Source organism: Abramis brama, assembly GCF_963993115.1.
Source record: "Abramis brama genome assembly, chromosome: 19".
Classification (NCBI taxonomy): domain Eukaryota; kingdom Metazoa; phylum Chordata; class Actinopteri; order Cypriniformes; family Leuciscidae; genus Abramis; species Abramis brama.
The window spans coordinates 15,669,892-15,685,892 of record NC_139981.1 but is presented as its reverse complement, the minus strand read 5'-3'; the positions used below and the strand labels follow the sequence as shown (position 1 = coordinate 15,685,892).

General features: G+C 37.3%; 3 protein-coding genes across 3 annotated transcripts in view; 1 reads left to right on the top strand and 2 right to left on the bottom strand.

The window, feature by feature from the left end:
* Positions 1-860: 860 nt before the first annotated feature.
* borcs7 (BLOC-1 related complex subunit 7) lies at positions 861-2,242 on the bottom strand. Its single transcript, XM_084093816.1, has 5 exons — positions 2,083-2,242; positions 1,763-1,825; positions 1,624-1,667; positions 1,456-1,476; positions 861-1,372 (listed from the first exon to the last, which is right to left on the bottom strand). Exons 1-5 carry the CDS (start codon positions 2,212-2,214, stop codon positions 1,321-1,323), a joined length of 312 nt encoding a protein of 103 aa, XP_083949942.1. The 5' UTR covers positions 2,215-2,242; the 3' UTR covers positions 861-1,320.
* Positions 2,243-3,202: 960 nt separating this feature from the next.
* cyp17a1 (cytochrome P450, family 17, subfamily A, polypeptide 1) lies at positions 3,203-7,369 on the top strand (the record flags this gene model as incomplete). Its single annotated transcript, XM_084094067.1, has 8 exons — positions 3,203-3,535; positions 3,746-3,884; positions 3,983-4,212; positions 5,018-5,104; positions 5,276-5,485; positions 5,569-5,738; positions 6,515-6,618; positions 6,692-7,369. The coding sequence occupies 8 exons, from the start codon at positions 3,203-3,205 to the stop codon at positions 6,964-6,966; spliced, it is 1,548 nt and encodes a 515-aa protein (XP_083950193.1). The 3' UTR covers positions 6,967-7,369.
* A 1,774-nt stretch (positions 7,370-9,143) lies between these two features.
* Positions 9,144-16,001, bottom strand: part of LOC311069366 (F-box/WD repeat-containing protein 4-like) — a 45,531-nt gene continuing 38,673 nt past the window's right edge. The window contains exons 9-11 of the mRNA XM_084092464.1: positions 15,034-15,136; positions 12,431-12,592; positions 9,144-11,010 (exon numbers count right to left, since the gene is read on the bottom strand). Of these exons, the coding sequence (XP_083948590.1) occupies positions 10,277-11,010; positions 12,431-12,592; positions 15,034-15,136 (999 nt within the window). The 3' untranslated portion in view covers positions 9,144-10,276. The remainder of the gene's footprint in view (positions 11,011-12,430; positions 12,593-15,033; positions 15,137-16,001) is intronic.

Genomic DNA, 16,001 nt, shown 5'->3' with positions numbered 1-16,001 from the left:
CGAATACAACCATGCTTAGCTCTGTAAATATTTATAGTTTGCTTTATTATACAGTGTCATATTTAGAAGGAAAACTGGTGTTTTGCATAGATTGATAAATTAATAAAGATAAAACTAATATGGAAATATTCTTAAATGGGCGATTATCATTGTGTGAAAAAGCACTCAATGTTGCTCTGAGCGATTTCTATGTACATTCCACATAAATCAAAGTAAAGAATATTTTGTAGGCCTATATATTAGATCATAAGACATTATCCTCTAACAGTAATGACTAAATCAAGACTTTCCTTTACACAAGCTCTTGGCAGGTGGCAGGACTACATTAATATAGACCTTGGTTACTGATAACTTGAACTATGGGAGGTACAAAACATTCTTTCCAATTCAAGGTCACATGATTCTGTGAGTATGAATGGGCAGATGTGCAAAGTGCAAGACCATTTAACAAGGACTTAAAATTAACTTGTATTTATTATAACTGTTGATATTGCATGACCAGCTATTTTTTTCTCAACACCTTTCAATGGTTTTTATAATTTTCTTGAATTATTCGTTTTGTTAAAAAGTTATGTAACTGTCAACATATTATAAATGCAATTGTTACAATACAATGTCTTGCAGATAAGAGTCAAAACTTTGCTGAAGTAGATAGTGATGCTCAAGGCCTCGCTCTAGGTCATGGAAATCCATCTGCTTGCCCTTGCAGAGGAGCTGCTGATATTGCATGTGGGATGAACGTTATCATTTACCCCCGTGTTGGACTTTCAACAAAGGACACATTTCATCCATTTGCCATAGTTTTCCACATAAAGTTGCTCCAAGCTAACACACAATAAAGAATTAGCAAAACGTGCAGAAACAATTATTTGTGCCATTTTATACAATATATTCAAATATAGCGCAACAACAAATAAATTAACAAGAAAATACAATTTGTACAGTAGGTGTACAATGAATTCAAGATCTAAAAGTCTAAAAGCAAATGTTCGTACACAAATGTATGCTTAAAAGATGAGACAAAAACAGTGCATGACATTGTACTATCATTTCAAAAAGACAAATATGAATACTGGAAATAGTCTTTCATAGAATATCCTTCACTTGATGATATTATGCATGTTTTGCATGAGCATCCAATAGCAGGCCATAAAAAAAGAAGAGGAGGATGATGACCTGTGCATTTTCTAAAAGAGCAAATCTGCTATGAAATGAGCCATCATCTGCAGTCTCAAATTATGATGTGATCTACTGTTAAAAAAAATCAATGAAAGACCAGATTATAGGCTATATCCACAGCTTGATGTTAGAAGAGCTCCATTATTTCATCAAGTGTCTTAGCTGGTCCTGCAGGTTTTTGGAGTGTTCTACACTGTGAACGACATTAAAGATGAAGAGTTATTGAAAGTAATTTTCTATAGATTTGAATTATGTAGGCTAAATATTATGACTTACTTCTTTTGAATGGCTTCTTGCCTGGATTTAAGAGGTAAATAAATATATTAGACAGACTCTCTCTTATATTTAGGAATTTATTTTGGGACTTACATAGAGACCTTTGACTGGTAGTGTACAAGATGATAATGAAGATAAATGCAGTATTCAATACACATATATACTTACTGATATTGCAAGTGGGTCGTTATAATAGACATTTTCCGTAGACTCTGTAAGAATAAAGATACTTGAAGAAGTTAAATCTGCTTTACTAAAGATGAAATAATAATAATAAACCAAAAAATAAAGCTTTTATATCACATACATCTTCAGAATGCAGAATGGCATCTTCTTGAATAACCATATTTCTCGCTGCCTGACTGAGTAGCTGTAAAGTAGAAGGGGCCGATGCAAATATTAATATTAATATGAATTGCATTAATACGGAGCCTTGTCAGGCTGCGTCCTAAAACCCAGTGTGTAGACAGCATGTCTGAACATCATATGACACCGAATATTTGGGCCTATGCTATCCAAAAATGTCTAGGCAGCGTAATAAGTTGAGGCTCGCCTCCGGTGTTTATTGCTATAAGAGGAAACAGTTACAGAAACAATATCGCGTTAGAAAACGTTTCGTATATTTACTTCTTGGCTCCGGGATCCTTTCAACACTTGACGGGTTAGAGCGATCACATCTCCACTGCAAGAAGTGACTTTATCAGACAATAAACCTTTAACAGACTGACCGAAACGCGACTGTGTCTCGGAGGAAGCCATCACTGTTTACTACGGGTCCTGGAGAGGGACAATTTCAAATGTGAACGCGAATGACAAAGTCTTTGACGACACTGATACGAGAGGATATAGGTTTTTAGTTACTATGAAAATTATATCTAAAAAGACAGCTCTTCGGATTAAGTCGAGTAAAGTCACGCATATCACAGTTTATTTGGCACATTTATTTTTGTGTTGTAAAACCAATCAAATATAATCAATTTTTTAACATAAAAAATGTTAATACTGTTACTCGAGTTATTGTGAGGGAAAAAAATATTATTTTAAGATGTTATTATTCATTCATATATTACGTTTATAAACCAACAAATAGATTAGGCTATATTTTATTTATTTTTATTTTATTTATTTTTAGTTACTCATTTTGTTCATTTTAATGCTTGTTTAATGTTATTGTCATAATGTTATTGAAAACCCTATAGAAAATTAACAGAAAACAAGACATCTTCAAGACAAGTCCATATAAAGTTTAGTTTGACCTATGTTCATTTTCTAAAGTTTAACCACCTCCTTCCATGACCATTTATATATAAAAAAAAAAAAAACATAAAAGATTTGTTCAAGATTTTGTACCCTATTTTGTGGAAGATTTTGTAGGCATTAGGCTATAAAATGCACAGAAGGCTATCAAATAATGCAGTAGTAATTGCTGGCAATGAATATTTTGGCAAGCTAGGCTAATTCACAAAGTTAAGCTAAAAGTTGAATAGAAAGGTTAAATTGCAGGAAAATGACCTATTAAAGAGTAAAATATCAGCTGTGCTCACATGTGCACTTTTATGCATCTTTGAATATGGGGATTCAATCAGCAGCTTTGTTGAAACAGCCCCGATGACCTGAAGCTAAACTATTTCAGGGTCAAGGAGGTGGCATTGAAGATTTTGCATAAAAGTCTCCTTCGGCTTGCACACACGGGCAGTGCTGTTTTGGATATAGAGCTGGTGGACACTTGGTTGAATGTAAACTGACAATGTCTGAACCACTCATCCTGCCATGGCTTCTCTGTTCATGTATATTATCTGCAGTAACTCTGGCTGTGCTGTATCTCAAAAAGAAGATGAATGGATTTGTGCCAGGGAACAGATCTCCTCCGAGCCTCCCCTCGTTGCCCATCATTGGGAGTCTCCTCAGCCTTGTGAGCGACAGTCCTCCACACATCTTCTTTCAACAACTGCAGAAGAAATACGGAGATATTTATTCCCTCATGATGGGCTCCCACAAAATCCTTATCGTGAACAACCACCATCATGCAAAAGAGGTCCTGATCAAAAAAGGAAAAATATTTGCAGGGAGGCCACGAACTGTAAGTAAACTGCTTTAAATCACTTTCATCAGCAACTGAATTTCACTGCATTGTTAGTGTTAGTATTGTTAGTGTTCATGCTACCTTAAAATTTTAAGTTTAGTCAACTCAAATATCAAAGTTGTCACTTAGTACAACTTCACATTTCAAGTTGACTAAACTTAATAAGATGAGTTTTTTTAAATGAGGCTTTTTATAATTGTATTAAAGGTTACAACAGACTTGTTAACTCGAGATGGGAAAGATATAGCATTTGCTGACTACAGTTCCACATGGAAGTTCCATCGGAAAATGGTGCATGGAGCTCTTTGTATGTTTGGTGAAGGTTCAGTTTCTATTGAGAAGATAAGTGAGTATCACTGCAGCTACACAGCAGCCGACATGATATGTAAAGAAGGTATAAAATATGTATTTTACAGAACCTGCTACTCAATTCTTCCTCTAAAGTTTGCAGGGAGGCGAGCTCTATGTGTGAAGTGTTGACTGAAACCCAGAACAGTGTTGTGGATCTGGCACCGGAGCTGACGCGTGCCGTCACAAACGTGGTGTGTGCTTTGTGTTTCAACTCCTCATACAAACGTGGAGATGCTGAGTTTGAGTCCATGCTCCAGTACAGCCAGGGTATCGTGGATACAGTTGCCAAGGACAGCTTGGTGGATATTTTCCCATGGCTGCAGGTGAGATTTAATTCAATATGTGTCTTATAGCTAAAAGAATTATCAATTTACACTAAAATTTTGGGGTCGGAAATTTTTTTCTAATGTTTCTAAAATAGTATTTTATACTGCATTTATTTGATCAAATGGAAAACAGTAATATTATGAAGTATTATTACAATTTTAAAAAACTGTTTTATATTTTAATATAATTTAATAAATAGGCCAATTTACTCCTGTGATGGCAAAGCTGATTTTCAGCATCATTACTCCAATCTTCAGTGTCACATGATCCTTCAGAAATCATTCTAATGTGCAGATTTGCTGCTCAAGAAACCTTTTTTATTATTATGTTGAAAACCGTTGTTCTGCTTAATATTTTTGTGGGAATAAGGAAAGAGGGTTTTCACAGCAATGCCATTGAAAATAATGTTGGGTTCCCCAAAAGATCTTATAAAAAAGAACTATGTTTTTCTTAGTGTAAAGAACATTTTAATATAATAGAATAAAATGTATATAATTTTGTAAAAATGTATATTCCTTTTGTGGAATGGGAAGAATTTTTTTTTTTTTTTTTATGGAACCATCAAAGCTAATAAAGAACCTTTATTTTTAAGAGTGTAGAAAGTTTAAACGAACAGCATTTATTTGAAATAAATCTTTTGTAATAATTTAATTATTAATAAACATATTCATTTCTTTAAACTTACTGACACCAGACATTTGAACAGTAGTGTGCATATTAAAGTTATGACATTCAGATGTTACAATTGGTTTGTTAACTAAAATTTATTAAAAATCATAACTATGTATTCCTTCCTTCAAGATATTCCCAAATAAAGAACTCAGCATCTTAAGGCAGTGTGTTTCCATCAGAGACAATTTGCTTCAAAAGAAATATGAGGAACACAAGGTAAAAAATGATTCTGTAACTAACATGATATCATAAAAGCTGCATGAATAATAATTATAAAACAGTTTTAGATGAATGTAGTGCTGCAGACTCGACAAACAGCAGTTTTCGTTCAAGTCCGTTTAGAGAAAAAGCCTCGCTCAATTCCCTGGGATTTGTCTCCCTCTACAGGTGGATTACAGTGATAACGTCCAGCGGGACCTCTTGGACGCACTTCTGAGGGCCAAACGCAGTTCAGAGAATAACAACACCAGCTCTCACGATGTTGGTTTAACTGAAGACCACCTGCTCATGACTGTAGGGGACATCTTCGGTGCAGGGGTGGAAACCACGAGCACTGTACTGAAATGGTCAATAGCTTACCTTGTGCATTATCCACAGGTAAATAAAGCTGCTCACAGCTGAGCTGGCTGTATTGAATTAATTCATATTTTCTTGTAATGAAACATTGCATTTGACATTAGGTGCAGAGAAAGATTCAGGAGGAGCTAGACAATAAGATTGGAAAAGACAGACACCCTCAGCTCAGTGATAAAGGGAGTTTGCCTTATCTGGAGGCCACTATAAGAGAAGTCCTGAGGATCAGACCCGTCTCCCCACTCCTCATCCCTCATGTGGCGCTCCAAGACTCCAGGTAATAACAGTAAGATTTAATAGTAATAATAATAATAATACTTTTATTCAGAAATAATGCATTTAATGGATCTAAAGTGACAGTAAAGACATGTATAATGTTACAAAAGATTTCTATTTCAAATAAAACTTTCGATGAATAGAAAGAAATTAAGTATTAAGTTTTCCAACGCTGATAATAAGAAATGTTTCTTGAGCAGCAAATCAGCATATTAGAATGATTTCTGAAGGATCATGTGACACTGAATATGTCTAACATGCAGTCAAACATGACACTCAACAAACCTAGCCAGTTCAGATATTTCATGTGTTCTAGCTCAAGCACACCTGGTGCAACTAATGAAGCCTTTGATTAGTTGCATCGGGTGTTCTTGAGAAAACACCTGTTCTGTGCTGTTGTGAGGGATTCTATCCAGGGGGTTGAATAATTTTGAGACTGCAGAAGTCATTAAAAGTTTCATTTTAAGTTGAATTTAGGGAAACAACTTGAAACATTTGTTGTGTTGTGTTGTATTTCAATTACTTTTGTTTGATTTGTTCATTGCAAACAGCTGAAAATCTGTAAATTTTGCCAATAAAACTTATTTGCAATGGAGGTTGAATAATTTCGATTACAACTGTATATTATATGCATATGTTTATTTAATTATCATTGTTTGAAACACCCACAATAGGCTTTTAAATGTATTGAACCCTAACCCTATTGAAATGAATAGAAAACTAAACTGTTCACATAAAATACTTTAGAGTCCTGATTTCTTCTCTGCTCACTTGTAGTGTGGGAGAATACACTGTGCAGAAAGGGACCCGAGTCATTATTAATCTGTGGTCTTTACATCATGATGAGAAGGAATGGAAGAATCCTGAGCTATTTGACCCAGGTGAGAATCTGCAATGACATCTAAAAGTCGTGTGTGTCTGTGAGAGTTACCAAAACAGTGCATCTTCTGACAGGCCGATTTCTGAACGAGGAGGGTGATGGTTTGGGCTGCCCGTCGGCCAGCTACCTGCCATTCGGCGCAGGAGTACGCGTTTGTCTCGGTGAGGCCCTGGCAAAGATGGAACTCTTCCTCTTTCTGTCATGGATTTTGCAAAGGTTCACGCTAGAGATGCCCGCTGGCAAGCCTCTGCCCGACCTCCAGGGCAAGTTTGGTGTGGTTCTTCAACCTGAGAAATACAAGGTCATTGCTAAACTAAGAGCAGACTGGGAAAAATCCCCACTAATTTGATTTTTAACACAAACTTAAAAACTTTTAAACACAGACCTACTTAGTTTTGAGGTTGTTGATCAATGGTATATGATTTTCGTTCATGTCATCAATCTACATTATATCAACTTTTTTTTTAATAATCGTTTTTAATGGTCTAAGTCCTGGTGGAAATCTACATTACCCATGATTCTGCAAAGAAAGCTACACCAGAGAATGACATCAATCTCCCTACACTCTTACTTAAATAGTTGTGTGTGTGTGTATACTGTATATGTATGTATGCATTGTTTCTATAAACATCAAACAACATTTTATATTTAATTATGCTGTTAATACTTTCCCCCATTAAAGTAAATTAGTGAGTCTTGTACCTTTTGCATTTTTGTCCAACTTTCAAATAAATACTTTTATGTTGTGATTCACCTTGTAGCTGGTTGGCTTGGTTCGTGGTTTATAACTCTTTAACAAAGACTTTTTTTAAATGGGTTAGGGTGAATGGTAAAAATTAATGGTATTGAATGAATGAATGGTAAAAATACTTACGGAACGAAGAATACAAAAAAAACCTAATTAAACTAAATCACTCACAGAAATTAATTGGCTTTAATAACTTTTTTTATTTGTATGGAACATTCTTTGATACTCTTTAATTTGGTTGAGTCTTCTTATAAAATGCAGAAAATACAGTTTTATATAAAAAGAAAGTGACTACAGATACAAAACTAAAACGTAGTACCAGGCTTAAATCAAAGCTTAAGAAAAAAAACAAACAATTGGCTTGCAAAGCCTTCGTCACCTTCAAGCACTCACACACTCACCGCTCAGTGTCAAAACAGTGCAATGACAACTTATTTAGGCAAAATGAACATCTCATTCACAGTGAGCTATCCAACATAGTAACTCAGATTTCCACTTTTATTCATATACCTTTGGTCTCAAATATCAAAGGACGAGAAAAAACAATGGAGACTAAAGCTACAGAAAGAACGACATGAGCATCGTCGCCGCAACAGATGACTTGAAATCCTCACTGAACTGACTTCATAACCTCAAGATTTCCCTTAATCGGTCAAATATTTTGATAAATGCTTTAACTATGATGATATAACTGGTCTAAATAGTTCAGAACACCCAATATTTGGATTACTGCTACATAAATGTTTTTGAAGGCATCATGTCTGTGTTGGTATCTGCCTCCCAAAACCATTTTTGCCAGCTAACAAACGAGGAACCTAATTTATCAGCCACATCACGTTTGAAAGAAAATTAGTCACCATTTACACAGGAACACTCTGATCTGGAGATCAACAGGGCCGAAAAGCCATCTGTGCCCAAGCTAAGACTCTATTAAAGGATGCCTAACTGCTAATCCAAACCAAAGGTCAAACACACACAGTGGCCTGAAGAACGATCCACTTAAAGGAATCCACTATGACTCTCTCTCTCACACACACACACACACACAGTCTAGGGAATGCAGCGAAGCAGCTTTGGACAGTCTCACCGCCACAGAAAAACAAATCTCAATCTCATCATGAACCCGACATAAGTGCTACACTAGCATGACAGTAACCTTACCTGATCTGCTACAATAAAACGCACATTAAAAGATTATTTTATGTAATAAGGCCTATACATAAGTTACTGTTAGTGGTGCAAGAGTTCCCTTACAGTGTTAGGATACAAAAACAATTTTAAAGCACTATGGGAGAGTACAGAACAGGGAAAAAAAATTAAGGCAAAAAACAAACATACTGTATCTATGGAAGGCTTATCAAGTGATCCTTTCAAACAAGAAGTTACCATTGACCAAAAGGTTCACTCATACTGGCCATTCATTATTTTATGCAGAAATTCTATGACACATGTTCTGTTCTCTTTAAGGCATATGAAAACTACTTGAATCAACAAAGGCACCTATTGTAAATGTACAAGCTGGGTTCAATCTATATACAAAGTTATTTTCAGCCTTCATTTGAAGAGTCTTTGCATAATGAACTTAAATGTATTACTATATAGTATGTGGATGAAGTCAGTTTTTGTTTGTGGATCTATTGAGTTCCTGCAAATAATCATGCAAAATATTGGATAGAGCCCGAGACCATGTCATACAATGATGAAACAAAATGGCAACCATACCCTGCTAGGAAGGGAGCATGTTCACTTATTGATACAAAAGACAAAAAAAAAAAAAAGCGAATTATTTCCTTCATTTTTCTGAATAGCATCATGCAGATACTCCAGATACGTAATAAAGAAAAAACACAACAACAACTGAATATTAAAGCTCTGAAGTGTTAGCAGACTGCTCAGTGGCTGTCTTTTCCATTTTTTGTACACAATATAATCTTTAAGAGTACAATATAAACAAATTAATATTAATGAAATCTGAAAAATGTCAGTCCATTAAAATTCCACCTCCATTCCCCATAATATTTTATGATTATTTTTAGGTTCATAAAGAGAGTAAAATAAATCCATATGAATCGAGCGGTTTAATCCAAGTCTTCTGAAGAGACACCATCAATTAATATGATTAACAGATCTAATTTAGGTTTTTATTCACATATAAACATTGATCAACGAAAATACAGTAACAGAAGTTCAAGTGTACTTGCTTGACACATAAGAAGCCTCATTGGTTCTTGCTGAAGCTTGATCGGTTGTCACATACCAAGCAAGTACGTTTCAGCTTCTGTTTACCATATTTGATGTGCTCCATGTATGTGCATATGGATATATAATTTTATTAACTTTTTAAAGCATCATGGTTTTGGTGGAATGGTGTTTGGTGAAATCTCTCAGGCTTCATTAAAAATATCTTCATTTGGTAACTAATGACAGAACTTTCATTTTAGGGTAAACCATCCCTTTAAGTATTTAAAAAGAATATTAAAAGTACGAATTCAGGAGCAAAAACCAGCACAAATCAATATCCCCAGACCTTGAGTGCCAGCTTCATCTCGGGAGGCAATCAGCCCCCAAAAACTGACAAAAAGCCTTAAATCTACAGGCGTGTCACCCAGAGCTCGATAAGGCTATAAACGGGAGAATTTCCCCTGTGGTTTTGATCGTGACCTCTCTGTGAGGCAACAGACCTATTAACGTCTTTAACAGATTACCCAATTAATCCATAAAACCGTGAGGACTCACACATAAACGCCCTTTTAAAACTCTCTCTTGCATGCATGCACACACACGCGCGCACGCACGCACACACACGAGAAGTACACCCAAAGTGACATAGCTGACAGTACAAACTGATGTTTCTTAAGAAAGTAAAGGGAGACAGCAGTCTTAAGTAAGTCTCTGCTGGAACTGGTTGTGCTCAACTCTGGGGGTCCGTGTTGTTGCCGTGATGTGGACCGTCCTGTTCGTTGATGGTGTGCAGATGGAGGCAGACAGGAGGTCGCTGAGGCTCTCTGTGCTCCAGAGGCATGTCTGAGGCGGCCAGGCCCTGCTCCTCATCCCCGGGACCCAGAGGAGGGCTGCTGCCGCGGGGGTTGCAGCTATCACAGAAGTCCTGCTCCTCGAGCTCCCCTCCACCCATATGCCCCACAAGCTCTTTCATCTCCTCCTCTTCCTCTCCGTCTTTCCCCTGGCTGCACACGCATACCTCAATCCCAGAGTCGCCCGTAAAGCGCCGGTGGCGCCCTGGAGTCTTGTCTTTGTTTTCGGGAGAACAGTCTTCTCCGGGTTCGGTCAGGTCCTCGCTGGAGCTGCACTGTTTGACTGGGCTGTGTGAGGTAGCGCACGCCACCTGCTGGAGCTGCCCGTCCTCCTCTAGGCTGAGGTACTGTGGTTTGTGGGCGTTTCTAGGAGGGCGGTGTGTGATGGGAGAATGTGGCTGCTCTACGCAGGGTCCCGGGGAACAGTTCTCAGATGCAGGCGGGGCAGTGGGGCTGCACTGCAATGGAGGACAGTGCTCATCTGGTTGTTCAGAGCGCAGGGGGTCCGAGCTGGTGGGCTGGGTTGGCTGAGAGGCACTGTATGGAGGCGGGGGCGTCGGAGGTCTGTTTTCGACTTCCTCGTATGCGGGTAAGAGGTAGCCAGGCAGGAACCCTGGAGAAGAGGAAAAGAAGATGAATTTGACAGCATTTGTTGACTGACCACTAAAGCACACATTACTTTCCATGAATAGATCTTCTAATTCTACAATAAACAGATTACTTTCCGATTCAGATATAATTGTAAGCCATTTACAGTTATTACTGGACTGCAAACTTTGTTTGAGCAGCTCATAATCCGCCGGTGTTTGCAGCGTCTCAGAGTGATTCGGTTCACAGTAAATGCTGATCCACACAAACTCCATCTCTGTTCTGAGTTTAGGGTGCTTTAACATGGATTTGGGAACATGTGCTAAGTAACCAAGATAACCAGAAGCACTTATCAACAAATGAGTAGATTTAAAGGCTGCCTGCTAGGCTTGTTGTGGTAGTCAGCCATACACTGATACATTACTTGCCCACGTCAGCCATACACAATACATTACTTTCCCACGCGGCACCGCGCCCGTTGGAGTTTAGTTTTTTTATTGAAATAAAAAACATTTAATTCAGTTGGACAATGGATGCTGCAATTATGAACTGAATTTGTCTGCTGTGCTCCATACAGCATGAGCTGCAGAGTCACAGCACACTGACCAGACAATGCTGGAGGATTTAGTGCGCAATAGATCCTGAGAATCATTGACAAATATCTTCTCTTGTAAGTGTGCGGTCAGTAACGCCACTCCCTATACACAGAGTACGCGTGATGTGCATTCAAAAGCGTTTTCTATACTCCGCATATAGATAGCAGCTCCCTGATGCCTGCAAATTATAGGCCTATGGTATACGCATCTAATAAATTATTTGACAGGACTGGTAGACAAAGAAAGTAACGTTGGATTTAAATGCATACAGGACAAGTAACTTTAAATCATTGATTTTAAACTTTGCTGCGCCATATCCAGTTGGTCACTGTGTCATATTCACTGTGCTAAATGTAAAATTAGTGTTACATGGTCTTTTTGGATTCATAGTGCGCATACTTAGTGTTTACTTCCTTTTTATTCGTTTTTTTCTTCTTTGTGAAATATACTATAATAGGATTACAGAAGCAATAAGTTGCTATCTAAAGTTTTAACGGCCTAGTTTAGATTAGGGTCCAATTCTCACTATTAACTAACTATTAACTATAACTTTTTACAATAAACTCCTAATTATTGCTTATTAATAGTTATTAAAGTAGTTGTTAAGTTTAGATAATGGGTAGGATTAAGGGATGTAGAATATGGTCATGCAGAATATGGCATTAATATGTGCTTTATAAGTACTAATAAACAGCCAATATCCTAGTAAGATGCATGCTAATAAGCAATTAGTTAATAATGAGAATTAGACCCTAAACTAAAGTGAAACCATTTAAATCTGTTAATTTTACAGGTTTATTTATTTTTAAATTCATATTGTATTTTGACGGGAATGAAGAGGGTACTGACTGAAGTAGAAGGGTAGAGAGGAGTAGTTATGGGCTTCTCTGTAAGCGATGAGATTGATCTCGTGCTGCCGCTGCTGTTGCTGTAGTCTGTGTTTGGCTCGGCGGTGGTGACACACACAGCAGCAGCCCAGAATGATAATGAGCGTCAGGACCAACCAAAACCCTGATGAAAGAGCACAAAACACAGTACTGTTAATGAGTAAAGAGAACATCATGTTCGAACCAGGTACAGCACACCATAAATCATAATTCTTCCATGTTATTTGAGGAGTTGTCAACAGTGCTGCCTGACAAGATGCTTTATAAGTTGCTTGGTTTCTTGTCTGGTGGCTCCACCCACAGTGAACTTTTTTTTAAGTCCGACTTTTTGAACGGCTGCAAGCTGTATACACATGTAACAAAAGTTTGGGGTCAGTACTGTTTTCTAAAACGTTTTTTTGTCTCTTATGCTCACCAAGACTACATTTATTTAATGAAAAATACAACAAAACAGTAATATTGTGAATTTTTTTTAATAAGTTAAAGTAAGTTTTGTATTTTAATATATGTTCAAAAATTATTTTTCTTGTAATGGCAAAAGATTATGATCCTTCAAAAATCATTTTAATGTGCTGATTTGGTGCTTAAGAAACATTTCTTATTATTATCATCAATGTTGTGGAAATCGTGATAAATGTTTTCAGGATTCTTTGATTAATAGAAATCAAAGAAATATAATGGGAGTGAATAGTAAATGAGATTTTGAAGCCCAAAAGCTAGTGATTACAGTTTATAAAGTTATAATTACGGATTTTTGTCTTACAAAAATGCATCGCTTCGGTTCAGAAGGCCTTTATTAACCCCCTGGTGCCATATGGAGTACTTTTATGATGGATGGATGCGCTTTATTGGGCTTCAAAATCTCAGTTATCATTCACTGCCATTATAAAGCTTGGAAGAGCCAGAATTTTTTTTTTTATATAACTCCGATTGTGTTTGGCTGTAAGGAAAAAGTCATATATACCTAGGATGGCATATATACCTAGAATAACTTTTATTTTTGGGTGAACTAACCCTTTAGTATCTTAAATAAAAAAAATCTATAAAATGCAACCATAATGGTACAAAATGCCTTATGTCTTGAAAAACAACCTAACAATCTGGCACCAGATCCCAGGGTGGGATGCTCATTACTCAACAGTAAGAGCCATGCAGGTCCATGTCATGTGAGACAAGTGTGCGAAACTTTGCCCCAAATAAAGCAGAGACCTTTTCTGGCAGAAGGGGAGGGGGGTTAAGAAATTTAAGGCAGCTGTTTACAGGATCTGGTCTGATCCGGTTACACTGGATTTGTGTCTGTCCGGGTCGCATGTATTTGGCATGATGTGCAAAACCCAAAGTACAGCCCCTTGACTCAGCAGACGATGTGCTGCAATTACCGTGAAGATGAGGTTAGTCCTCAGTTATTAAAATAGATGGTACACCAGAGGGAGAGGGGTAATTTGATAACACAGAAATGCTGCCAACGGGCGTGAACAGGGCAGAACAACAACTAGATCAGGGCCAACCAATGACACAAAAGTTAAAAACAACATACACAAATCAGACCCATAATTAAAAACTGAGAAAGGTGCTTAAAAAGAATTCTTTAGGACAAAAAAACAAAAAACAAAACAAACCACATACCAAAAACGGGCATATCCATTGTACTGTAAGCTCAATTACATTTGTGCTTGAAATTACTGCAGATCTGATTCCAGTACGATGCGTGATTGAACACCTAAATCTAATTACTATTTATGGTAACAAAACAATTACAGTGTCAAACATGAGCCGTGCCTTGGATGTCTTTTCCCAAGGCATGTCGCCTCTTGTCCAACCCATTGCTGGCATCATAAGCTTGGGCTGCTTACTGCAAACAACTTGAGAACATGCAGGTGGCATGTAACACCCCTAAATGCTATTACAGTTGTATTTTAATGCTGAATCATTTCAAAGTTGATTTACATTTACAACAAAGAGACATGCACACAAGTGAACGAGTGAAGGAGACGAGCTGAATGAAAATGCACATTCACTCACTGACAGCAGATAGTGCTGATGGAACAGCAGAAATATAGCCGTTACACGGTAACAGCTGTGCTACTTTCTGTTTCTGAACAGTATTTAAATGTTTTAAACAGCCATTCAGATTTTGGTATTCGCAATGGTGTTTGTCACAGCACCAAATACTTAAATAGTTAATGCATTAACTAAGGTTAACTAATGAGACCTTTTGTGAATGATTACCTATTGTTCCTTATAATTCTTACACTTTAATCTGTTTGAAACATTTGTTTACTTTATACTTTTGTGTATTGTTTTATTGTATTTAAATGTTCAGTTCGTTTTGTTATAAGAAAAAAAAAAGTTTTTAATTTTTTTGCAACTTATTGCAATATGATAAAAGCTTCAGCAATTATCGCAACATGAAAGTTTGATACCGTCACATGCCTAATACAGACTTGAAGTAACTAAGTGCAGAGAAACTGCAGGATGTTTCAGACACTATAGCAAACAGCATTTACACCATGGACTGACCTGATCTTACAGCATGTATAGGCAAGCAGGGACTCAGATACTTACACCACACCTCGTAGTAATAGCTGCAACACTGAGATTCTCCACAGCAGTGGCCCGAATCACAGAAGTAGCTCTGGTTGTTCACTCCGACACAAAGCAGCCGGTTCTGCAAAACCAAAAAGAAAATTAAAGCATATAATCAGCACAAATATCAGAAGAGCTTTGTGCACCAAAAACTTTTTTCATGGCACATGAAGAATAAAACAAAACAAAAAATAATTTCAATGCAAAATAGGGCCAAAAGAATAGATTGTGTTGTAGTTCTTTATTCTTTTGGACATATCTGGCATATCTTTGCATTGCGATCTGCCGCTCAATTGTATTAAAGTGCTTTTTATTATCACCTGTATGTAAAGACATCATGATGTCACTGTGTTATAATAAGTAAATAAATGTCCCCAACACTGTGACATCAGGCTGTTTTTACATACGGGTGATAATAAAAAGCACTTTAATACAATTCAGAGGCAGATCACTACGCAAACCCTTGAGTGTTCAGACTATATTATACGCAATGCAATTCAAGTTACATTTGCAAATTGAATTAATAAAAATGCTGATTCCCGTGGTCTCGTTTTACCTGTCTAAACCCCAGGAGAAAAGGCATGATAGGCGTCTGATAGGAAAATCAACACAGCAGAGACAGAGTTTTGTTACACACAGGGCTGCAAAGACCAAGAGAGAGACAGAGATAAGGTCGGGTTCGGGCCACCCACCACCCACACATGGTACAGTGCGACATGAACTGCCCCCTTTATTAGCCGGAGGGTCTCGATTTAAACACACATACATACACAGCCTCCCTCATGGCATTTCAGACCCAGCGAGCGCTGCCAGGGAATGCAAGTAAACAGGATGAACAGACAAGCGGTCTGTGCCTCACTCGCTCTCACATACACAAAGTAATGATGACAACTGCTGGCCTGACAGTTGTCTCAGGCGTTGTGCTATAGAAACAAATGAAACTAACA

Bases quoted from the DNA above. Each gene is read 5' to 3' on its own strand.
- borcs7 (XM_084093816.1), bottom strand. From the start codon at position 2,214: ATGGCTTCCTCCGAGACACAGTCGCGTTTCGGTCAGTCTGTTAAAGGT. The intron at 1,826-2,082 runs GTAAATATACGA...TCTACTTTACAG, and splicing joins AAGGATCCCGGAGCCAAGAA to CTACTCAGTCAGGCAGCGAG. The intron at 1,373-1,455 runs GTAAGTCATAAT...TGTCGTTCACAG, and splicing joins CAAGAAGCCATTCAAAAGAA to TGTAGAACACTCCAAAAACC.